The sequence below is a fragment of the Garra rufa genome, chromosome 4 (genome assembly GCF_049309525.1).
Source record: "Garra rufa chromosome 4, GarRuf1.0, whole genome shotgun sequence".
Lineage (NCBI taxonomy): Eukaryota > Metazoa > Chordata > Actinopteri > Cypriniformes > Cyprinidae > Garra > Garra rufa.
The window spans coordinates 20527188-20553670 of record NC_133364.1 but is presented as its reverse complement, the minus strand read 5'-3'; the positions used below and the strand labels follow the sequence as shown (position 1 = coordinate 20553670).

The following is a 26483-nucleotide window of genomic DNA, read 5'->3' as shown; positions in this document are numbered from 1 at the left end:
AAAAATATCTTCATTTGTGTTCCAAAGATGAACAATGGTCTTACAGGTTTGGAACACCATGAATAATGACAGAATTTTCATCTTCACCTTCAGATTATGGCAGATGTTTTGCATTTTCTCACAAAGACAAACCTGAGATCCATCAATCTTTTAAAACCCATTAGCTCAGAGCCAGTTAGTTTAATCTAGTAAGCAAACCTCATTAAGCTGTGAGAAAGGGTTCAGTCTTTAAAAAGACTCTTGTGGGAGGTCATTTCTGCAATACAGATGGCATTAAAAGACGGATGAGACACAATGGGGTTACAGAAAGAAATAAAATGAAAGAATTTCAAAATACTTATCCCGCTATTTACTGACCAAAAACAACTGATGTTATTCCCAGTGGGAGAGTAAAGAGTTTATTGCAGTTTCGAGAACAAATCAATTGCGTGAGGGGGAGAGAAAGTGAGCAAGAGAGAGAGCGAGAAAGAGGAACGCGGGGGTGGCGAAGAAAGAAAAAACAGTCCAAGTCTCACTCCAAGTGAAATTCCATCAAATTCAACTCCTCTCACTGAGGCTACAGGCCATCAGCTTTATATTCCAAAATTAGCCCACGGCACTACAAAGAAACCTCTATACGCCTCTATACGTCCTACTACACCACCCCCATATATACATACATGCCACAAAGAGACCTCTAGTCTCCCATTAGTATTCTTAAAGAGCCCTGCTTCTATAATTGCTCTGTCAATGGAGAGTTGAGGCCACCTCTGTGACAGCAGAAAGAAGTGAGATTGGTATGAGTCTACTAAACTCAAAAGGGTTAGTTCTCCCAAAAATGAAAATTACTGCTTGATTTACTCACTCATAAGCCATTCTAAGTGAATATGACTTTCTTCCTTCAGGTGAATACAATTTGAGTTATATTTAAAAATATCCTGGCTCTTCCAAGCTTTATAATGGCAGTGAATGGGTGTTGATATTTTTAAGTCCAATAAAGTGTATACATCCATCATAAAAAGTACTCCACATGGTTTCAGGGGTTAATAAAGGCCTTCTGACGTGAACCCATGTGTTTGTATACAAAAAAATATTGATATTTAAAACTTTATAAACCGTAATCTCTAGCTTCCGCTAAGTGTTGTGCACTAGTGCATAGTCCTCTTGGCTTATATCAAAATATTCAAACTTTTTTCTTTACAAATCTTAATTTTTTACTTCTAATTTGTACTATGTTTTGCTACGCCTACATCCTATGCCATCCACTGGAACGCCACTTTCTCGTGAACGTGAGTACAACAGTTATCAGAAGCTAGAGATTACAGTTTATAAAGTTATAAATATGAATGTTGTTCTTACACAAACTTATTTGCTTCAGAACGCCTTTATTTACCCCCCAAAGCCATGTGGAGTACTTTTTATGATTGATAGATACACTTTATTTTGCTTTCGAAATCTCAACACCCATTCACTGCCAGTATAAAGCTTGGAAGTACCAGGACATTTTTTAATATAACTCTGATTGTAGTCGTCTGAAAGAAAAAAAAGTCATATACACCTACAATGGCTTGAGGGTGAGTAAATCATGGGGTAATTGAACATTTTAGGTCATCATACAGGTGTAATGGGAAAAGATCTATAATATAATTTACTTGAAGTGAACTGACAGGATTTCAATGTTGTGTCTCTAGGTTATTTCCTGCAGAAGCTGGTGCATCTGGTGGGCGTTCCTCGGAAATTCAGACACCATGTGAGCAGTGGTCCGTGACGACATTAGAGGGGCAGAATGCTTCTTCTGCGTGGGACTCTTGTGGTCTTCTCTCTCTTCAGCTCTGTCCATGGGTTTTTCAGCGGGTATGGGCCAAAACCGACGAACCAAACCAAGACAGGCTTTACAAAATGGGGCATGTCCTACATTGAAAAATTGAAACCTAATATTCCATCAATTGGTTTGAGATCATGGAGTTTCTTTAGTGAGACTAAAGGGTCTGCCACGACAAAGGTGAGCACGGCTTTTCCAGAAGCAACCACACAAGACTATACTCTGTCTTCAGAGGACTTGAGCTCCAAATACCAGCCGACCACAAGCAAGTTTGAGGAACTTCAAAGCAGCACTGTCCAGATAGGCACCCTGCTGCCTTTAAAATCAGCAAAACTGCCAGTAATTGACTTACTCAGGAACCAACCGCAATCAGTCAGACCAGAACCTTTTAAACTCGATCAAAGCTATGATCTCGACCTCTGGCCGCCAAATAATGGCCGAAGCACAGCGAAAACACCACAAACGACGACATCTCAGATATCTAACCCAGAAACACAAACATACACTGTATCCACTGCCCAGAGTACCAGCACCATGTATAGTACAACATCGAGACCCCCTGTAAAACTTTATAGTGACCAAACTGTACTCACAGATGCTCCATCAACTACTACTCCATCAGAACAAACAATACAAACATACGCTGTATCCACGGCTCAAAATACCAGCAGTGTGCAAACTACGACACTAAGACTGATTACGGAAACCATGAACCCTTACAGTCACCAAACTGAATCCATAGACACTCAGGCAACAGCGTCAGAACGAACAGTAGCTTCATTTCAAACACATTTTATCACACCAGCAGGCCCCGTGCCAGAAGTATCTACTGAACCTTTGACCACTGTCAGCACTAGACAAAACACGTTGGGGACAACAAACATGGCCTCGAAACCAGAATGGACGCCTTTTAAAACCACCAACAAGGAGCAGACCACAAGTCCAACAGAAGGGGGGAAAGTGCAAAGCTTTGGCCCAGATCCTACTCCCATCCTGCCAGCAGGAGGTAAGTCAACCCCACCCTGTCTTTCAATTTTCATTTTGATCTAAGATAACCAAAATTTGACACAATTTGACCCCTCCTTAGCTAGCATGGGTGTATAAAATATGTTCTTTTGTTTCATTGTTATACTTTTATTTAGGTGAAAATGAGTATTTAATGAATTGCAGAGCCCTCATTGAGCCCAGTCAAGGGTTAGCAGTGGAATCAATGAGGCTGATGAATTGATTAATAGCCCCAGAGTCCTTAATTCATGCAAAGTGTTGTCAATGATCAGTGAAAAGAATGATTTTCATTTGATTGTCGGAAGAGGAAACGCCCCTACACGGCTGACGCCTGCTTATGTAGTTAGTCTGCAAGCTTTGTTCCTGGCAAGGAAACATAGGTTATATTTAGAAAAGCATACTTCTTGTTCTACAGTATGTATAGACCAATTATCGTTTTGTAAACATTCGGGATGCGTGCGAATCATGGTTACAGAAAACCTGGGAGAGATAGCCTTTACAGCCAAAACAAAATAGTTAGATTTAAAAAGTTTATAGATCATATTAATTTAGATGTAATTTTCAAAATGTTCTTTGCATATTCCAAGAGCTTGTCACCCAGCAATAAGCACTGTTATTCAACAAAATTGACGTTAGATAGTGGGATAGTCTTACAGAACCGAAACTGGGATGACGTTTTTTGTTTTCCGGTGGCAGAAAATAACGTTTTTTTAAGCCTCTATGGAGCCATGGAATAAAAGAATAAAAAAGGTAAATTTGATTTTATATTTCAAAATTCTGACTTTATTCACGCAATTCCAAGATTATATCTCACAATTCTAAAAAAGAAAAACAACTCACCATTCTCTCCGTTCCCCTCAGCTCAGAATAGTATAGAGTTTAGAATAGAACAAAATAGATTAGAGTTTATATCCCACACTTCTGGGGGTTTTTTCCCCTTCAGAATTGACAAACTCACTATTTTTGAGTTAAATCAAGTCAAGGAAATATAAACTTGCATTTGCAAGGAAAAAAACGTCAGAAATGTGGGATATAAACTTTTTTTTCCCCTCAGAATTGACAAACTCACTATTTTTGAGTTAAATCAAGTCAAGGAAATATAAACTTGCATTTGCAAGGGAAAAAAGTCAGAAATGTGGGATATAAACTCTAATCTGTTCTGTTCTATTCTAAACTCTATGCTATTCTGAGCTGAGGGGAAAAGAGAGAATGGTGAGTTGTTTTTCCTTATTAGAATTGTGAGATATAATATTGCGAGAATAAAGTCAGAATTTTGAAATATAAAATCAAATGTACTTTTTTTATTCTTTTATTCCATGGCTCCATAGACAGCCACTTAAAAACCATCATTTTCTGCCATCAGAAAAAAACGTGTTAACAGGTTTACATAATATTTCATGCTGTAACTGTAGGTATAATACAATACGTTTGAATATTATGTAGACCTTAAATCAAATGTAGAATATAGAGTATTCATAGTAGTTTTTTATCCATAGTATGTCCGTTTAAACATCTGCGTTTAGCTTCAAATGGCGGTTTTGAGGACAGTATTCTAAAAAAAATATTTGCATTCCAATTTTGATATCAAAAGGCACAGAAATATATATTTTTCTCTTATTCTATGGATTTTACCCTTTTACCTCCACTTGTTACCATTGTTCTTCTGCGCGCACAGCTGCAAGTGATGTAACTGTGACGTCTACTGTAAAATGGTCTATACAATCAGACATATGTCACCCCAAAAATCAAAAGACAAATTCGTTTTTTTTTTTCATGAAAGCATTTTCAACCAAATCTCAAGGCAATTCATATATTGGAAAAAAAACAGCATATGCTGGTTAGGTATGTTTTAAAGCATAGCAGCTGGCTTTAGCTGGTCCTGAGCTGGTTTAAGCTGGTCATGTGCTGGTCCTAAGCAATTTGTTCCTGCTCTTAAACCAGCTGCCATGCTTCAAAACATACCTAACCAGCATATGCTGTTTTTTTTATTTTTTCAACAGGGATATTTTACGAGGCACATTTGTATAAATTCGCAAGACTTCACTCGTACGAATTTGCACGATTTATGAAAAATTACAAACACAGGCATCATTAAAGGTATAACCCACTTGAGACACACCTTTCCGCAAAGACTTGCAGCATTTTGATCCAAGGTCAGCACTTTCTATACAGTTGTTAAAAAGAAGACCTAAGATCAAAATCCTGGCCAGACGAATCAATAGAGAGCTCCTTTGAGGTGATCATACACTAAAACTCTCCAGATATCTGTGAAAATAGTGTCCCAGACACCTAGATATGGTGCGTGTGGCCAAGCATGCTAACCAGTATTGACATGGCTCTGTTTGATATCAAGAGCTGAGGGAGCGGTAAGACAGGTGTGAATGTGTACAGTGAGCCCAGGATTTGCACTGGAGAAGCAGCCAGCCAGTTGGGCGGTATATAATCAGTATTCCGATGGCAGAGTCAGCAGAGCCAGTGAATCCTCAGGGACGATGTTTTTTCCGCACCGCCTGTTCATGGATGCTGAGCATGCCTCTCTCAACATTTAGTCTCCTTTTCTCAATTCGCTCTATCCATCCTCTCTCGCAGTAATAGGCCTCTCCTGACGTTTACTGGGCATTTTTCTTTTTTTATTTTCCAGCCGTCTCATTTAGCCCTTCAGTCTTATGTTTTCTTTCAACCTCTGCTGGCTCCCAGACGCATTTTTCCATGTCCTTCTACGCTTTTCCTTTCCAACCGAACTCGTAGAATTGTTTTAGATGGTGGAGACAGGAAACACATAGAAAGAGAGGCATTCAGAAAGAGATATGTGACCCTGGACCACAAAACCAGTCTTAAGTAGCACAGGTGTATTTGTAGCAATAGCCAACAATACATGGTACGGGTCAAAATGATAGATTTTTCTTTTATCCAAAAAATCATAAGGATATTAAGTAAAGAGCTTGTTCCATGAAGATATTTTGTAAATTTCCTACCATAAATATATAAAAACATCATATTTAATTAGTGATATGCATTGCTAAGAACTTCATTTAGACAATTTTAAAGGCGATTTTCACGTTTTGATTTTTTATGCACCCTCAGATTCCAGATTTTCAAATAGTTCTATCTCAGCCAAATATCATCCTATGCTAACAAACCATGGAAAGCTTATTTATTGACTCTTATGACTGGTTTTGTGGTCCAGGGTCACATATGGCCTCTCAATTGTCAAACAGTAGCATGTTGCAAATTGTGGTATCCTGTCAGCAATACTGTTGTAGTGCTAATGAAAACAGTTTAGCCTTAATCTCCGCACTCACTCTATATTTTGGATTGTTCATGTTGTATTTAGAACTGGAGATTTAAATTTTAAAGAGATAATTCACCCAAAATGAAAATTCTGGCTTCTCTGACCTAATATTTCAAAACTACATGGCTTTCTGTATTCTGTGGACCCCAAAACATGATGTTTTGAGAAATGTTTTTTTGTCCATACATTGGAAGTTAATGATCTTTAGTGTTGTTTGGTTCTTAAAATTGTTCAGAATAGAACAGGTTTGGAACAACATGAGGGTGAGTATACGAATTGTAATTCTAGGTGGACTATCACTTTAAGAATATTATTTCACGAGTTCGCCCTTACATCTAATCTGCTTGAGCGAGTATTAAGCATATTTTGGCGTGCTGTCCGGGGGAAGGGTTCCGGGCCGGAATACAGGCCGGAACCAGAGAACTCCCCCTGCTAGTGTAGGATCGAAACAGATTAGAAGTGGGGAGTAGGGGTGGAGGAGGGATGCCAAGAAACTATCGCTGGATGGAGGTAAGACGGCTGGTAATATATAGAGGATGCGCTGATTGAATGATTGGTTAAACAGGTTGCACCTGTGCCGAATGGGTTGATTATCTGATCGTGCTCCTCCTGAACCTTGTTTAATCAAACATCATATATGTTAAAGGGGTAGTTCATCTAAAAATTAAAATTCCTATCTGATCTTATGATGAAAACGTAGCTGTGGGAACTTTTTTGGAAGATGTGAAATACATACCAATAAGTAACCAGTTTCCAACAGAAATGAGCACTAGAGGTGGAAAAACAGCGAGCATTTCTAATCGTTTTTGTACATTGTTATAATTACAGCTCCATATGGCCACTCAGTGGACATTTCACATGGAATATGTCACGAAACATACATCAGTGTTGCCAAGTCTGCAGTTTTCAGCTACTTTAACACTGTTGCCGCGGGCTGTTTTTAATGTCCATGGGTTGAAACTTGTATTTCACCCCCTGGCACACAATTTTTATCGTGGGACCCCCGCTTGAAACGTGATTGAGCTACTTTTGGGCTAGTTTTAAGTAGCAATTGAGCATGTTTTGTTGTGAAAACCTGGCAACCCTGATGTACAAGGAGGTACGTATTTTGCGTTTTGTGCGAAGTTCCCATATGTACATATTTGTCATGAGATCAGGTTGAAAAAAATTAATCAAGACCATCATGTCATTCCAAACCCATCAGACTATTATTCATCTTTAGAAAACAAATTAAGATATTTGTGACCCTGGACCACAAAACCTTTTTTGTGAAATTGAGATGTATACATAATCTGAAAAAGCTTTCCACTGATGTATGGTTTGTTACAGATAGGACAGTATTTGGCCAAGATGCAACTATTTGAGAATCTGATGGTGCAAAAAAATCCAAATACTGATAAAATCGCCTTTAAAGTTGTCCAAATGAAGTTTTAGCAATGCACATTGCTAATCAAAAAGTTTTGATATATTTACAGTAGGAAATTTACATCTATCTAAAAGAATATTTTGACCCATATATATATCCGTTCTTAAGGCTAGTTTTGTGGCCCAGGGTCACATTTTTGATGAAATCTAAAAGTTTTCTAAACCTGCATAGACAGCAATGCAACTACCACATACATGGCCCAGAAAGGTAGTAAGAACATCGTTAAAATAGTGTTTGTGACATCAGTGGTTCAACCTTAAATTTTATGTGCGTAAAGAAAACAAAATAAAGACTTAAGGGTGAAAATGGAAAAATTTAAATTCTGTCATTTACTCACCCTCAAGTTGTCCCAAACCTGTATCTTTTGTGGAACATAAAATAAGATATTTTGAAGAATGTTGGTAATCAAACAGTTCCTGGTCCCCATTGACTTCCATTGTTTGTTTTGTCCCAACATTCTTCAATTCTTTATGCTCCACAGAAGAAATTCTTTTTTGTTTGGACTATCACTTTAAGCCAATCAGTAAACATTTGGCATACTTAAATGAGTCACGTAAGTGATTCTACGACAAAATTCCTGAAACATAAAGACAATTTAGTGTGGCGCTATTTAAGATTCATCAAATTAATGGATTTTACATTAACATTCCCCGTGCATCTCCAGAAGACACTACAGAAACATGACTCCTACTCTAAAGAGCATGTTACAACGCCTCTACGTTTGTGGGTATGTGGGTGTGTGTGAAACAGCAAATTATTGACTAATGTTTGGGTCACCTTGTCTTCTGGAGGTGCAGGCAGCCACAAATTGCTTATCCCCCACCTCAAAAACACGCCAGAGCTGAGAGCAAGGTCAATTACCACACTGGAACTGAGAGGAGGAGGGGAGACTGGGAAAGAGCAGAGCTTTAAACAGGAAAGGAATGAGTGTTGGAATAGTGATAGACTGGAAAAGGGAAACAAGGCTGAATCTCTCAAGCACTGTCTGGGTCATATGAAGGGTTGCCAGGTCTGCAGAACCAATTTAGCCTATGGGCCAATCAAGGTCATGAATTTCAGACTGGTACAATGTGATACTGAAAAGTGCTATGGGCTATATTGCTGACAGCGTGTTTTGGGTAAACAGAGGCATGTCACAAGAACATACACACTCATAAACAATACACTTTACCTCACTATTATTTCATAGAAGGTTAATCCTATGATTAGGCTCCTTCAAAGCGTCTAGACTAACCAAATCATTACTGCCTTTGTGGAGATTAGGTGTGACTTTACTGAATCCAGAGAGAAGGAAATTTAATGATGTTTTTTACCCCAAAATCCGTTTTAAATTAAATTCATACGTTTTTTACTTAAACATACTGAATTGTGTTCATAATCTCACAGACAAACACACACACATTCAGCCCTGTGAGGGAGATTAAATGATGTATGTCTCACTGTGCAGGGGTCAAAATTACAAATTCTGATCTAATTCCCTCTTTATTAATGGTGACCAGGGAGAGAGGAGGAGGAGGGGTAGAAGAGAACGAGACAGGAAGATGAAGGTAAAGAGGGTTGCTTAGATGAATAACTAGCTCTGAGAGAACATTTCTCATCGTCTAATGAGGATTGGTGATCTGGGTGGTTGTGACGGAGAGTGATGGGGGACGTTTGACGCTTTATTTGAACACAGCTGGTGTAAAAGTCTGAATCTCTAAATCACCCGTCAAGAGACAGTGGAGAGTGATTCAGTGCAAGGCTGATGTGGAAATGCACAGGCGCATAGGGATGGACAGATATAGAGATGGGTAGATAAATATGTAGATGAGTGGATAGTGGGGCTGCGCAATTTGGGGAAAAAATACTTTTTTTTTTTTCCTTCCAGATTTTGCCATGTGCTTGTTTGTAGGGCTGCACAACTTGGTCAAAATTTGGTGAATAAAATAAAAAGAAATTAATAAAAAAAACTGTAACTCTAAATAACAACATCTAACAGCTATGTTACAAAATACTAATATTTATGACTGGCTGAATTTCTTAAATTTTAAAATTTTATGTTGATGAAAAATCACAGGGACCCACATAGGAATGGGTGGATATACGGATGGATAAATAAATGTATAGATGGGTGAATAGTAGGGTTGCACAAATAAAAAAAATGATTTTGCTATTTAAAATGTGATTAAAAATAGTTTTTTCTAAAATAATTTTTTATTAAATTAAATTAAATTAAATTAAATTAAATTGTCGGCACCGATAGCCTTGTGGTTAGTGCGCCGACATATAGCGAGACTGTGCTCACGGCGACCCGAGTTCGATTCCCGCCTTAATGTCCTTTGCCAATCCTGCTCCCCTCTCTCTGCCCATTGATTTCCTGTCATCTCTCTACTGTCTTGTTCATTAAAGGCATAAAAAAGCCCAAAAAATATAACATTAAATTAAATTAAAATGATTTTAAGAAAATTTTAATATTGTTATTATTGTTATAAAATTGCTATTAAATATCACTAAAATAAATGGGAAAATTTTCAAAAAATCACAGGGAGCTACATAGGGATGGATGGATATATAGATGGATAAAAAAATAAATAGATAAGTGAATAGTAAGGCTGCACAAGTTAGGTGGGAAAAATCTGATTTTGCAATAAAAAATTTGATAAAAATAAATAAATAAGCCAGATTTGTTGTGCTTGTTTGTAGGGTTGCACAATTTGGCCTAAATTGTAAAAAAATAAAATAATAATAATAATAATAATATGAAATAAAATAAAATAAAATAAAATAAAAATAAATTATAAAATAAATGATATTTTGAAAATTAATACAAATATATAAATAAAAAATCCAGGTTTGTTGTGCTTGTTTGCAGGGCTGTACCATTTGGCCAATTGTATAAATTTGAATAAAATAAAATAAATTAAAATACATGGTAAAATAAAAATGCTAAAATAAAATAAAATGATAAAATAAATAGTTAAAAAAAATGTTAATGTTGTTATTATTGTTATAAAAATAAAATAAAAATTGCTAAACAAAAAAAAAGCCAGGATTGTTTTGCTTGTTTGCAGGGCTGCATGATTTGGCCAAAATATTATAAAATTGTATACATTTGAATTAAATATAATGCAATATACGGTAAAATAAAAAGGGTAAAATAAATTAAAATATAAAATGAAAAAATAAATAGTAAAAGAATAGTTATTGTTGTTATTATTGTTATAAAAATAAAATAATAATTGCTATTAAATATCACTAAAATAAATGAAAAAATGGCAAAAAAAAAATCACAGGGAGCTAAATAGAGATATATAGATATATTGATAGATGGATATATATATATATATATATATATATATATATATATATATATATATATATATATATTATAAATAAAAGAAATCCAGGTTGTTGTGCATTTGGTAAAATAAAATAAAATAATTACCAAAAAAAATTTAAATAATAAAATAAAATAAATCAATAAAATTTTAATAAGACAAAATATTTAATGTTGTTGTTGTTATTGTTATAAAAATAAAATTAAAATTGCTATTAAAAATATTTAAATATATATCACTTTTTAAAAAATCTAAACATCTGTCTGAAATCATAATCCTAATATTTATGGCTAGCAGAATTTCTTCATTTTCAAAATTTTATATTGACAAAAAATCAAAGGGAACCCTTGAAGATTTTTCGTTTTTTTAATAAGCATTGGATGGATGGATGGATGGATGGATAGAGATAGAGTGATTGATAGATACAGATGATAAAGATTAGATAGATTTGGATGGATGGATGGATGGATAGATTGATATAGATGGATACACAAAAATGTAAATGGTTGGAAGTATACAGATAGATATAGATGAAGGGATAGACAGACAGATAGACAAATCCATCTAGATTTTTAGTAGTGGTCAAGTGATGCTTGATGGTTTAGCATGAGTAAAGCCCTGCCAAGAGAGGATGAGTAGAGCTGCGCTCAATCACGCACACACACACGCTGTCCTTTTGCTGTCCCTGCTTGGTTTGGTGCAGAGCTCATTATTCATGCTAATGAGAGACAGTATCAGCACTAGAACGAAGATCTGCTGTGATCAGACTTGAAAAGTGCTTCCTAACAACATACAAAAAAAGAACAGGAACCATGCAGGTCTTATGCAGCTACTATGAAGAAATTCACATAAACAGTCTTTAGGTCACCCTAAAGGTCATGTTTGTGTCTCTATAAGCATTGAATGCACACTTATTTGGGCACATAGACGCTACACATACATACATAGAGTTCATACCTACACGTACTGTATGCCCAAACATCTACATAGCTACATAGCATAGCATTTGGGAATGTAAATATTCCATTTCAAAGTCTATTAATAAAGACTATGACAAACATGGAAGCATGATATGTAGTGCTTAATTAAAAAGAAGCTATTTCAGTTGGATCTGTGGGAATCATTGACCAGTGACTAGATATTAAACACTCTGGCCTCATTGTGTCAAGTCTCTTTTCAGTCCTGCTAAGGTATGTGTGAGTTTTCCACGGCCCAGTGTCTGTTTGTAGCTTTTTCTCATAGGAAAGTTTTGCTTCAGATTAGTGCGATAATCCCGCTTGGTCACAAAGATAAGGTTTCCGTTTCTGATTCGTAATGAAGCTCAGCCGCAGTGGAGTGAGCTGCGCACATTCAAACATGAAAGTCAAGTTGTTGTAATTAAACAACGAGATGCCAACTCCAGTGCCACTGAAGCCTGGCCTGGAATACTGCAGAAATCCCTTTGACATAACTAGGTTAGGAAATGTTCCCGTTTCTCCGTTCTTTCAGTCATAACTTTTCACATTCTCAGCCTTGTGTGTTCTGTTTTCCCAGCAGGCTTTACACAGGAGGAAGGCGATAAGGAAAGGGGGAAGAGTGCTGATCTGACAACACAAGAGCGACACCACGAGCTGACAACATCAGCTAGCGCGACAACTCTGAGGAACACAGGTAATTAAAACGGTCTGCAATACACGTCTTTATGTAATCTACACCTGTGTGATAATTATACTCCGATGACGGTCTTGGGACATGAACCAGTTTTTAAAATACGTAAGTATAATGGAGAAACTTTCAACCTGAGTAAATAGCTCTACTTTCAAGCTGCCCAGACTGATTTGTTATAGGAATAGTTCTTACAAAATTAAAAAATGTCAGTTTACTCAACTTTATGTAAAAGTATCAGTAAGCAACTTGGCTACTTGAAGTGTTCAAAATTGTCCAGTCTTAAAATTGCAACATGTTTTCATGATGAAAACGCAAGACGTGAAATATGTACGTACCGCCATGTACATTTCGTGACATATTTGATGTAAAATGTCAACTGAGTGGCGCCAAAAGAGTGTTTGGTTTTTTCCCTGGAACAGATGAACGTACATATGGTTCGTTTTATGTGACATTGGTTTTGTACGTGTTACCGCAGTTCTGACTTAAAATGTCTGTTGAGTAGGGTGACCGTACTAGAGTGCGGATCGGGCCGCATTTTTCTGTCCGAGCCCGGCCCGAGTCCGACAGAGCAGTAACCGAACCCGACCCGAGCCCGACAAGCATTGAGATATTTATGTCCGAGCCCGATCCCAGCCCGACACAGTTAAAATCTCTTTTTACTCATACTAATGACACATGCACTTTTTTGTGTGGAAAGCCCGCTTTTATTAAGCCACTGTAAAAAAAAAAAGCGTTCGGAAATGTCAACAGATGAGAGCATCAGTGCACACTGGGCAAAAAGCGCCGTTATAACACGGGCGCACTATCGCGCTGAGGTGACCGAGCCCGACCCGAACCCGAGCATCCTTTCTAAATATCTGTCCGAACCCGGCCCGACCCGTCGGGTTCCGTCGGGTACCGTCGGGCTCGGCTCGGGTATCCATCCTCTAGACCGTACGTCCTCTTTCCCTCAGACACGTCCTCTTTTTGAACTTAAAAAAATGTCCTAAATCGCCCAAAATGTCCAGGATTCACCTTTTGCTTTCTACAGTCGTCATTCATTGTGTGCGTTTTTGTATTAAAGCCTTGCACAAGACTGTTTTCTTAATCCCGTTCTTAATTTTGCACATCACGGAGTCGTTATCAATATGCAAAGTATTTAAATCGCTTTGGATGCAGCTCGTGTTGGATGTAGGGTTGCCAAATCCGCAGTTTTTCCACGAAATTGGGCTGATTTTAAATTGTTGCGGCGGGTTGATTTTCTCCCGTAGGTTAAAAGTTTGAAATATTGCAGAAATTCCATTTGACTGAAATGCTTGTATTGAAACATTTTGCATTCTACCTGTGATAAAACTGTGGTAAATATAAGCTTTTTAGCGGTGTTTATGATCATTCTGCATAATGGTGACTGTAAAATATGTAGTTTTGGTATGGAAATTGCATATTTTGATACCAAAATTAGGACCCCAACCAAGGTCCTACATCCTCTTTTTTGAAAACTAAAATATGGTCACCCTACCATTGAGTGGCGCTATAACGAATGCTCTGTGACGTTTTAAAATAACGTACCATGTGCGTTCCACCTAAACCCACCTGACAGTATGAACAAAAGCGAATGTGACGTAGAAGCACAATCGCAAACATGCTGTTTTAGCTTGTTTTTCCATCTCTCATCTTTCAGCTCTTTCATCATGAGTCATGTTTTTCAAAGGATTCGTTTTTCAAAGTCCAGTTCCGTGCCGGCTGAGCTACCGAGCAAGTTTTTTACTTCTGGAAAGCAAAACATACGGAGCTGTAATCATAATTGTGTACAAAAACTATTACAAGTGCTCAATGTTTTACCGCCTCTACTAGTGTTCATTTCTGTTGGAAACTGCAGTGATGTGATGCTTATTGGTATGTATTTCATGCCTGAAATGAGACCAGGTAGAAAAAATCTATCTGTTTATGTCCCCGTTTTATGCACATTATTAAGTCTTGCATTAGAAATGAGTGATGATAACATCAAATAAAATAAAATAAAAAGTATATATAATTTGCAAAAAAGTTTTTAAGCTTACTTGAGGTGGTTTTTGATAATACTGAAAAGGACAATCAGTACATTCTGCGAAATTTCTAGTTTTGGAGTATAAATAAGTCATATTGCTTAGAGTGCTTTGGAACAACATTAGGATAAGTACATTTTTAGTCCTGCTTCAAAATGAACATTATTGAGCCTATGTAACTCTGTCTGAATGTCTGATTGGCTGAGATGTCTACACAGAAAAAAAATGCTTTTGATACATTTTCCAAGGGAATCAACCTTGCTTGTTTCCGCACATTATACTGGGTTAGAATAAAGTATTTCAACATTTCATAATACACACACCAGCTGGAAGGATGTTACAGTTGATGTGAAAAGTTTACATACACCTTTCAGAATCTGCAAAATATTAATAGTTTTACCGAAATAAGAGGGATCATACAAAATGCATGTTATTTTTTATTTAGTACTGATCTTTATTTGTGACCCTGGACCACAAAACCAGTCATAAGGTTAAATTTGACAAAACTGATATTTATACATCATATGGAAGCTCAATAAATAAGCTTTCTATTGATGTATGGTTTGTTAGGATAGGACAATATTTGGCTGAGATACATCTATTTGAAATCAGAAATCTGAGGATGCAAAAAAATCAAAAAGACTGAGAAAATCACCTTTAAAGTTGTCCAAATTAGGTTCTTAACAATGCATATTACAAATCAAAAATTACATTTTGATATGTTTACAGTTGGAATTTTACAAAAAATCTTCATGGAACATGAACTTTACTTAATTTCTTAATGATTTTTGGCATAAAAGAAAAATCTAAAATTTTTACCCATGCAATGTATTTTTGGCTATTGCTACAAATATACCCCAGCGACTTAAGACTGGTTTTGTGGTCCAGGGTCACATTTAGTACTGAGTCCCTTGTTTGTCCTGAACAGTTAAACTGTCCGCTGTCCTTCAGAAAAATACTCCAGGTCACCTCAATTTTTTTGTTTTTTCAGCATTTTTGTGTATTTGAACCCTTTCCAACAATGACTGTATGATTGTTTAAACGCTCGCTGATGCATCAGAAGGGGGAAAAAATGCATTAGGAGCCAGGGGTGCAAACTTTTGAATCGAATGAAGATGTGTACATTTGTCTTATTTTGCTCAAATGTCATGTTTTATTTAGTACTGCCCTTCAGAAGCTACAGAAGATACTTACACGTTTCACAGAAGACAAAATCAGTTAAATTTACCCTAATCTTGAATTTCAAAAAGTTTTCTCCCCCGGCTCTTAATGCATTGTGTTTCCTTCTGGAGCATCACTGAGTGTTTGAACCTTCTGTAATTGTTGCATTGGAGTCCCTCAGTTGTCCTCAGTGTGAAAAGATGGCTCTCAAAATCATACAGTCATTGTTGGAAAGGGTTCAAATACACAACAATGCTGGAAAACCAAAGAATTTGTGGAACCTGAAGGATTTTTCTGAAGAACAGCAGGCAGTTTAACTGTTCAGGACAAACAAGGGACTCATGAACAACTATCACTAAATTAAAAAAAAACTATTATTTTCTCTTGTGGACTATATGTACAGTAAATGTCTTTTATCCCTCTTATTTTAGTAAAATAATTAACATTTTGCAGATTCTGCAAGGTGTATGTAAACTTTTGACTTCAACTGTACATGTTTCACATACACAGTAACAAGTGAGCCAACCCTTCTGGTACCCTCAGTAAAAAATTTAAGCCAAATTCTTCCTTCTCCTCCATGTTATTTAGAGGAAGGTATCTGTTTGTATGGTATGGCCGAGTGGACCACAACCAACCGTCTGTTACCTGCCAGTAATTGCTTCCAGAGGGAGGAGAAACGAGCACTTTTATCTCATAGTTGGCACCGCCTACAAACAAGCCGACCACTAAACCGCCCAAGAGAGTTGAGTTACGCAACATGTCTCAGTACAGCAAATCTATCAACATATGGCATTAAGTGTGCCATTTTACGTCACCTTCCCTGTTGATCATGAGGTACATCTTAGACCCAGCTTCTCGTCGCACCTAACCTACTTTCTTCCCGCTGCATTCAATGGGATAACCTAAATTCCATTAATAGATGGACAAAATATGCCACAACGATCCAAGAACCAGGTTGCGAGAATATCTGTGTGTTTATGGGCTGTCTCGTAAAGTAAACTGCATGCAGAGATCCGACCCACAAAACTGCAGCTGCCGTATCTCGAATTAAAGATGCAAAAGGTTGCAAAAACTAGCACACACTTTCGCCTCACCCGAAAATTAAATATCCTGTGAGAAGGAAGTGGATCAGATGGTCTTCCTGTCTCCTTCATGTCTCCTTCACTGCCCTGTTCTTTAAGTCAGCATACCCAGGCCTCATCAATATGAATGGGATCATCCTACCCTGCTGTCCACTCATCTATTATTAGAGAGAGCAGAAATTGAAAGTGAGGCAGGATAGATGAAATCTGAATGAGTACTTGTAACAAAGTAATAGCACAGCAGTGTATTTCTAATTATGCAGAGGGTGTTGTCATTATCGGATCAGAGAGTCACATCCTAATTCCTAATCCTAAAATACTTGTTTCTAGTTCACATTCTAAGAGCCTGGAAAACTCTCAGGTCCTCTTTACACATATTATTAATATCCATCTTGGATATTATCTTGGAAGTTTGAAAGTTTCGATAAATAGATTAAATATATGTTGACAGCATGTTGTAGTATGATTTAGCACATTGCTAACATGATTTAACAAGTTGCTAGCAAGTTTCTAACATGATTCACATGTTGCTATCATGTTTTGGCATAATTAGTATGTTGCTAGCATTTCTTTATCATGATTTGTATGTTGTTAGTATGTTTTCATCATGATTAACATGTTTTAACATGTTGCTAGCATGTTTCTAACATAAGTAACACATTGTTAACATATTTTAGCATGTTGCTAACATGTTTTAGCATAATTAGCATTTTGCTAGCATGTCTTTATCATGTTGTTAGTATGTTTTAGTCATGATTAACATGTTGCTAGCATTTTTTTAACATGCTTAGCATTTTGCTAGCATGTTCCTAACATAATTCACACGTTGCTAGCATATTTTAACATGTTGCTAACATGTTTTAACATAATTAGCATGTTGCTAGCATGTCTTTATCATGTTGTTAGTATGTTTTAGCATGTTGCTAGCATGTTTTTAACATGCTTAGCATTTTGCTAGCATGTTCCTAACATAATTCACACATTGCTAGCATATTTTAACGTTGCTAACATGTTTTAACATAATTAGCATGTTGCTAACATGTCTTTATCATGTTGTTAGTATGTTTTAGTCATGATTAACATGTTTTAGCATGTTGCTAGCATGTTTTTAGCATGCTTAACGTTTTACTAGCTTGTTCCTAACATAATTAACACATTTTTAGCATATTTTAACATGTTGTTAACATGTTTTAGCATAATTAGCATGTTGCTAACATGTCTTTATCATGTTTTTAGTATGTTTTAGTCATGATTAACATGTTTTAACATGTTGCTAACATGTTCTTAACACAATTCACACATTGTTAACATATTTTAACATTGCTAGCATGTTCCTAGCATAATTCACACATTGTTAGCATGTCTTTATCATGTTAGTATGTTTTAGTCACGATTAACATGTTTAGCATGTTGCTAGCATGTTTTTAGCATGCTAACGTTTTAATAGCATGTTCCTAACATAATTAACACATTGTTAACATATTTTAACATGTTGATAACATGTTTTAGCATAATTAGCATGCTGCTAGAATGTCTTTATCATGTTGTTAGTATGTTTTAGTCATGATTAACATGTTGCTAGCATGTTTTTAACGTGCTTAGCATTTTCCTGACATAATTCACACATTGCTAGCATATTTTAACGTTGCTAACATGTTTTAACATAATTAGCATGTTGCTAACATGTCTTTATCATGTTGTTAGTATGTTTTAGTCATGATTAACATGTTTTAGCATGTTGCTAGCATGTTTTAGCATGCTTAACGTTTTACTAGCTTGTTCCTAACATAATTAACACATTTTTAGCATATTTTAACATGTTGTTAACATGTTTTAACATAATTAGCATGTTGCTAACATGTCTTTATCATGTTGTTAGTATGTTTTAGTCATGATTAACATGTTTTAGCATGTTGCTAGCATGTTTTAGCATGCTTAACGTTTTACTAGCTTGTTCCTAACATAATTAACACATTTTTAGCATATTTTAACATGTTGTTAACATGTTTTAGCATAATTAGCATGTTGCTAACATGTCTTTATCATGTTGTTAGTATGTTTTAGTCAGTTTTATCATATGTTGTTAGTATGTTTTAGTCATGATTAACATGTTTTAACATGTTGCTAGCATGTTCCTAACACAATTCACACATTGTTAACATATTTTAACATTGCTAGCATGTTCCTAGCATAATTCACACATTGTTAGCATGTCTTTATCAAGTTAGTATTTTTTAGTCACGATTAACATGTTTTAGCATTTTGCTAGCATGTTTTTAGCATGCTTAACGATTTACTAGCATGTTCCTAACATAATTAACATATTGTTAGCATATTTTAACATGTTGCTAACATGTTTTAGGATAATTAGCATGTTGCTAGCATGTCTTTATCATGTTGTTAGTATGTTTTAGTCATGATTAACATGTTGCTAGCATGTTTTTAACGTGCTTAGCATTTTGCTAGCATGTTCCTAACACAATTCACACATTGATAGCATATTTTAACATGTTGCTAACATGTTTTAACATAATTAGCATGTTACTAGCATGTCTTTATCGTGTTGTTAGTATGTTTTAGCATGTTGCTAGCATGTTTTTAAGATAATTCACACATTGCTAACATATTTTAACATGTTGTTAACCTGTTTTAGCATAATTAGTATGTTGCTAACATGTCTTTATCATGTTGTTAGTATGTTTTAGTCATGATTATCATATTTTAACATGTTGGTAGCATGTTTTAGCATGATTGGCATATTGCTAACATGTTCTAAGATTATTAGCATGTTGGTAGCATGTTTAAGCATAATTAGCATGTTGCTAAAATGTTTTAATCATGATTTAACATGTTTTTAGCATGGCTAACATATTGCTAGCATGTTTTAACATGTAACTAGCTTAGTTGGCATGCTGTTAAGGTGTTGCTAGTACGTTTGTAGCGTAACACATTGCTAGCATGTTTTAGTCTGTTTTAGTCATGATAACGATGTTGTTAGCATATGGCTAACATGTTTTAAGCATGATTATCATGTTGCTACCATGTTTTTAACATGAAGAGTATGTTACTAACATAATTAGCATGTTAACATGTTGCCAGTATGTGTATAGCATGATTAACACATTGGTAGCATGTTTTAGCATAATTAGCATGATGCTAGCATGTGTTTATCATGATTAGCATGTTAGTATATTTTAGTCATGATTAATATATTGTAGCATGATTAACACGTTATGTTGTTAACATATTGCTACCATGTTTTAACATGATTTGCATGTTGTTTGCATGTTGCTAGCATGATTAGCATGTTGCTAGCCTGTGTTTAGCATGTTGTTAGTATGTTATAACCATGTTATACCACTCTATAAGTCTTTCTGTACAAGTTTTGACGCTTTCTATTCTAAGTCTATTGGATTTTTGGTGGTTTTGATAGTCTGGTTTTCGAAAACCAAAAACCAGATCAGTTAGGAGGAGATACAGTACAAAAAGAAGAATAAGCAGCTTAAATAGCATTTCAGTATATTAGCCAACTTAATAATAACCACTCCATAAAATGTTTTGTTAGATTGAGCTATTTTTATTTTATGGCTCTTCACTGAATCAAGATTTGCAGTCACTGTAATCCATATGTTCACAAAAACATGCGAAATTAGCTATTTAGTTGAGTGACAACATGTCTGAACAGACAAAAAGGTTTAAGCCAAAAAGTTAGACGTCTGTATAGACTCGCCCAGGGTGGCACCGTCAACAATAGACCCTGCCTATCATTCGAAAGGAATATCCATTAACCCCATGTGGATCAGTGGAGTCGTTTGCCTTTGGTCTGCTTCCTGTCCCCTCTTCCTGAACTTCCATCCAGTTACAATTACAATGCATGGCCATAACAACAACATTATAGAAACCCCATGGGATGATAATGTAAAACCTGGCTGCAATTCCTGCCATGTTTACGTGGCTATTTTGTTTTGATACACTGAGCGAAAACTCCCACAAATAGAGATCCAGCGTGTGCAGGGATCGGGGTCATTGAGATTTGATTGATTCCTGAACTGAAACTCTGGCTCGCATCCAGAAAATAGTCATTTTTTCCACACCCCTGAGGGTGGAGGGCACACAGGGTGAAAGGAAATGAAGAGGGTGGACGTGTGAAGCTCCTGCCACAACAATCCCTCTTATCAGTGCCCAGCCTTTTTGCCACCCTCTTCCTGTGTCTGCCTACCATGTCAGAGTGACACAATGCTCACACCCTTTAGTTAATCAAACACTAATTATTCTCATTAAGACAGCTAGACACTTTCTAAAGCTGTTTTTCATGCCATCTAGAGCACATTTGTCTTAGATTGGCATTTGATAGCATCTAGAAAACAAGCAATAATTTCCATGCTGGTACAAACTGGTTTGTTCTAGCTGGTAACTAAACGCTGATCTTTTAAAATTGTTTAGTTTTGCTCATTGTTCTTATTCAGTCTTTACAGAGAATACTTCTGATGCAGTTTTGTGTGATATTTTAAACTCATTGGGTCTTTCATTTTATTCATGAAAACACATCCAGAACAAATTTCTGTATAAATCATTCATAAATCCTTTTTGTATGTACATGTCGCATTGAAATCCGTCCGCCAATTTACATATGAATGCTTCTGTAGGATTTACACAGAAATTCGTTCTGCTCATTCTTCTCGATTAAAGCACATTAAGAATGAATATTTTTCATGAATGAACAACAAAGTATAACAAATCAGAACTGAACATCCATTCAGATTGAAAAGAAATCAGGTCAGTGTATTCCAATGAGCGGCAAACAGAAGGACTCCGCTGTAACCTTGATTTAATGCAAGTGGATAAACAGCCATCTTGATGTCAAGCTATAGATCTAATAAGCACTGTTTGGTGGTTAGTGTTGTGGTAATGTTAATTAAAGAGAAGCGGCTAATGAGCAGTGTGTGGCTGTTACGCACACGCTACCATTAATCAAAAACTAGGTTTGATTATCTACTCCCACCATCAAGAAGAAAAAACACTAGGTTTTTGACATTAAAATGGAAGCCAATGCTCACCACTGACTGGGCACCATGAGTATATTTAGCCCAAGCGGTGGTCATCAGCCAAAAAAGGCCAAAACCAGTGCTAAAAAATACCAGACCCACCTTTGGGAGTGACCCGTGATTCTGCGTAGGCCTCTGCTTTTTTAAAAGGAGGAAGGTCATAAACAAAGTGGTTAATTTTGCTCTGGGTGTAACAGGAAATTGTCTGTCACTACCAACATATAAAAGCGTACAGAAGCGACCTAAAATGAGGCAGGGTCTTACCAGCACTCAACAACCTCCAGACATAATGTATTCAGCATTCACAATGCGGAGGTGGGTTGATGTCTCACTGAAACAGTGAGAAAAAATATCCCTGCCTTTTGACTTTTGGCTTGGAGTATTAGAATTTGGTGATCAGCTAGTCTTTGTCAAATCGAAAGAACCCTTTTTTGACTATAAAGAATCTTTTCTGCATTCCATGGATGTTCAAGGTTCGATGGAACCATCGATGCCAATAAATAAAAAAAAATGTAAGAGTGTTGGCTCAAAAGCTCCATGGTTTCTGTCTCAAGGCTTCAGGAAACTCACTGGCGTATTTAGAAAGCCTGATCGTGGCAGCTAAGATGAGTTATGACCCTGATCTGCTCTGCAAAGGGTGTAATTAGATGTGTCAGTCTCTGACAAGCTGACGTACATCTCTACGCTGTTATGCACTGGACTGATATGGCTGTGGACGCTAATATCATCCATCCATATGGATTTGCACATCAGTTGCAAATGCACAGCAGGGCAATCCTTCTAGTGCAGGGGGATTTACATTTTTTGAATGTCTTATCGCATTTTACAGTGACACATTAGATGCCACAAACAGACCTGTGTGGGATTTCATAACATGTACATTTTCTACGGTGATCATCTGGTTCATTTGAGGACTTGCTTATACATCATTTCCAAATAAAATGTTTGGTAAGCGTTAGGAAGCATTTCCAGATTTGGAAATGGCTGTCACATGGAAGTTCACATGCTGTTCCAACTCTGTTGGGCTAAGAAACTCTAATGTATGTAACACTCCTCAGCACCAGAGCCAAGCCACAGAATCCAAAATCTAAAACAACAGCCTCCTCCCAGAGCAATCTCCGAATCAACAATACAATCACAGTTACATTTATATACAAACAACAGATGTTGTATCTTTGCCTTTCAGGGCAGCCCACTAATTCCTGCTCCTTAAGACAAATATGTTCATCCACTTTCATTTTTCCCCCACTGTTTGAGAGGTTTAAAACACTAGACATTTCCTAAATTTAAGAATCTCCACATCTAAACCATGGTTTCCCACTGTGAAACATGCTCAGCTGGGCACACACCTCAAAAATGCCCTCTAGTGGTGATGTCTTTCACAGAAAAAACAAATCATAGGTTGCCAGAGAAGTTGGTGACTGTAATGACTGCCTTGGTTGTCTGTACAGGAATATCTATTTTGTATACACTCTGAGAAGAGTCACCAAAAATAGGACCCTAGTACTGTGCTAATATGAAGGAATTTTCACTGTTGATATTTCGCAGGTGTTTTACCCATATTTTTAGGCTTAAATGAAATGTTCATATGTTCAAATATCCGTACTAATAATCTAATATGTTTGTTTTTCCTTTTAGAAATGCCCACCACCACATCTGAGGACTGGCTGCCCGACCTTACCCAAGAATCGGCACTCCCTGACTGCAATGCGGAACGTTCTGGAATCTGCAGTTCGAGTGACACTTGGCCCACCACCACTGTCCTGAGCAACAGCAGCAAAAATGACAGCACAACCACACTGTCCACCAACCTCTCTCAGAGTCCCAACCCATTTTCAGCCCCACCCATGTTTGTGGCACTATATTCTGATTGGAATAGTGCCCTGGCGACATGGGGTTCAGCATGGGAAGCGCACATCTACGGCCTGGGCACTGTGTTCTGTCTAGTCGCTTTGGCCTCCACCCTGAACCTTCTGTGCCTGCCCCTACAGTACCCATCAGGCTGTGGCTACTTTGCTCTGGTTAGTCTCTGTCTGGTGGCCGCTGGCTGCACGCGAGCCTTTGCCCTAGTCTACGATGCATATGGATACCAGGACCGCATAGCATCCACAGAGGCATCACTGGTACTTTACGAGGCACCGTTTCCCTGCATGACTGCAGCCTTTGGCCTAGTATTCCTGCTCCTATCAATGCGCTCTCGTATGCAGCTGTCCTATTCCGCCTTTCAGAGACCTTGCTTCCTTGCCTGCTTGGTGTTTCTGCACTTTGCTGCTGCTTTTGGCCCTGTTGCATTGCTCCATGTTGACCAGCAAGTCTACCTGTTTCTGTCCTTGATCTCTAGAGGTGCCTTTGTGGCTCTGGCAACTTTCCTATCAGCTGCATATTTCGTGTTCTACTGTTATGTCCGTGCTGACTCCAAACATATTTATCATTTGAACAACACTTCACCAACACCAGCTGAACGCTACAACCGTTGCCCGTTTGCAGAGAGCCGAGATTGGGACCGGGCAGCTGGGGCAGTGCTACTCTGTGCAGTCTTCTCTCTAGCTTGTGCAGGGCTACAACTCTATGCCATGCTGCATGTCCTCGGAATAGCTGGAAGCGCTGAGTCCTTTCGGCCTTGGCCGTGGTGGACTTTCCAGTTCAGCTGCAGAGTTTGTGAAGCAGTGATATGCCTCACACTGGTTCTGGTAGTTGCTCAACCAGTTTACTGTTCTGATCACCTTCCTCAGCCAGGGAGTTGCTGGACAGAACTCCTTGCAGCAAAGTCACCTATCATTCCTGGGAGCTACCAGTGGACTCTGTCTCACCAGGAGAAGCTGGCTATCTGTGATCCAATTGGGCATGGAGAGACAGAGTGCCTACCCTTGTACACATTGGTGGATGACCGTCTCGGAAGTTTGAACGGGCTTGACCTTTTATACCACAGCAACCGGGCATTGGCCTATCGTGACCTTGATCTGGATTTGCCCAACACTCAATCCAACACTGGTGCCCCTTCAGTGGGTTCATCCTGTACCAGCGACTCCACAGCGGACCTGCGCCCTCCTTCGCCAATAAATCTGCGACGAAGCATTGATGAAGCGCTGTTTAGTGAATCTCTATTTCCCATGAGTCTTTTCAGCCCCTTACGACCCTTCACCTCTAGTGACCGCTCACTGAATGGTAGAGAGACCAACTCCAGCGGTGCCCAAACCCTGAGAGACAACCTTACTCCTGATCCAGGCCTATACCGAACATCCTCATGCGTGGAAGTGCTACCCCAAGTTCCTCCTGATTCTCAAGCCCAACCAGATTGTCCGTCATTGGGTTTTCCTCCATCCCCATCTCCCTCACGGTCATCTTCTACTTGTTGCTCATCTCCCGAACGCTGGAGAGGCAGCTCCAGCTCTTGTTCTCTCTACAGACAGTCTCTGGGTGGCTCTTCTTTGGTTTTGTGCTCTAGTCCAGAAGGACAACATCCACCTCCCTCTTCCCTCAGTGGGGGTTCAAACAACACTGCCAGCCCTGGCCACCAAAGGGGAAGCTTACAGAGACCCTACAGAACATTAAAATCAGAGGAGAGTATGGACCAGCAGTCAGAGTTTGATCAATCTGTCCAAGAAGAATTTATCAGTGTGTGCAGACAGATCGATGCACTGAGCATCTGCAGTGAGACTATTGACCTCTAGGGGGAGACGTCTACTTTCAGATTAAACAAAATGATGTAACATGAAGAAGCCAAAAGAGTTTCAGAGATATGATGAGCAGGTGATAAGACAGATCAGGTGATTCAGTGAGTCTGTTTGCCAGGGTGCCAGAACACATTTGCTCTGCTAAATGTTTTGTGGACTAGAACTGTGCCAAATGTTTCATTTTGTGAGGGATGGTTGGTTTCTGTCAGGTAAGTTCTCCAAAGAGATGGATTCTGAAGTCAATATCCTTGTAAAGGTTTAAGAAGTGCCACCAATTGCCAGAAGCTTAGGCAGATTTTGTACAAAAGCTCTTTGATGATTGATAAATTTGTAATTGTAAAACGTTTCAAAATTTCTCTATAATGCTAACAGTGATGTTTGTATGAATTTGTACAAAATTCCTTTTTGGTCTACTCTATACGATTAATACTGTGAGAGTGCGAACTACTGATAACCGTGCTGTAAAACAAATACTAGGTAATCTAGCATCAGAAAATAGTTTTAAATTAAATACAGTATAACCTGCCAATCCAATTTTGTAAACCTTTAGAAAAGTTCATTGTGCTTCTGGTTTTTAGTTGCACTGTTGTTTTTTTGCAAAATGTCTTGTAAGACAAGAAGAGATAAGGATGCAGGTATTCTTGCAGCACACTCTGCTGATAGCTACAGTTCAGTCGTTCTGTAGCACTTAACGAACTGAACTATAGCCTGCCATTTTTCCTTTTCATAGTGTATATTTGATATAAACTTCAATGAATAATTTATTTATCTGCCAGGTCTTATGTCATGTTTTCAAAAGCTTTATACACTGTTACTCAATACATATTAAAATGAAGAAAAATTACTTTGTACATTTTATAGCGTGCATGTTCTGAAAACGTGTGAGAAACTGCTGATACATCTAATGTTTGTCATTAGAGGCTGTTGGAGGCTGTTCCAATAAATATATTAAAAACTGAGACTTGTCTCATGCACAAATATTTCAAACATGAACCAAACCAAAACTGTG

At 37.6% G+C, this 26483-nt stretch overlaps 1 protein-coding gene across 2 annotated transcripts in view; it reads left to right on the top strand.

Annotated features, from left to right (window-relative positions):
- Positions 1–26433, top strand: part of prrt4b (proline rich transmembrane protein 4b) — a 38299-nt gene extending 11866 nt beyond the window's left edge. The window contains exons 2-4 of one of the 2 annotated variants that reach the window (XM_073838197.1): positions 1671–2807; positions 12378–12491; positions 23439–26433. In XM_073838197.1, coding sequence (XP_073694298.1) covers positions 1766–2807; positions 12378–12491; positions 23439–25471 — 3189 coding nt within the window. In that variant the 5' untranslated portion in view covers positions 1671–1765 and the 3' untranslated portion in view covers positions 25472–26433. Of the gene's footprint in view, positions 1–1670; positions 2808–12374; positions 12492–23438 lie in introns of both variants that reach the window. The other variant, XM_073838196.1, reaches the window with a different exon arrangement.
- The last annotated feature ends 50 nt before the right edge of the window (positions 26434–26483 follow it).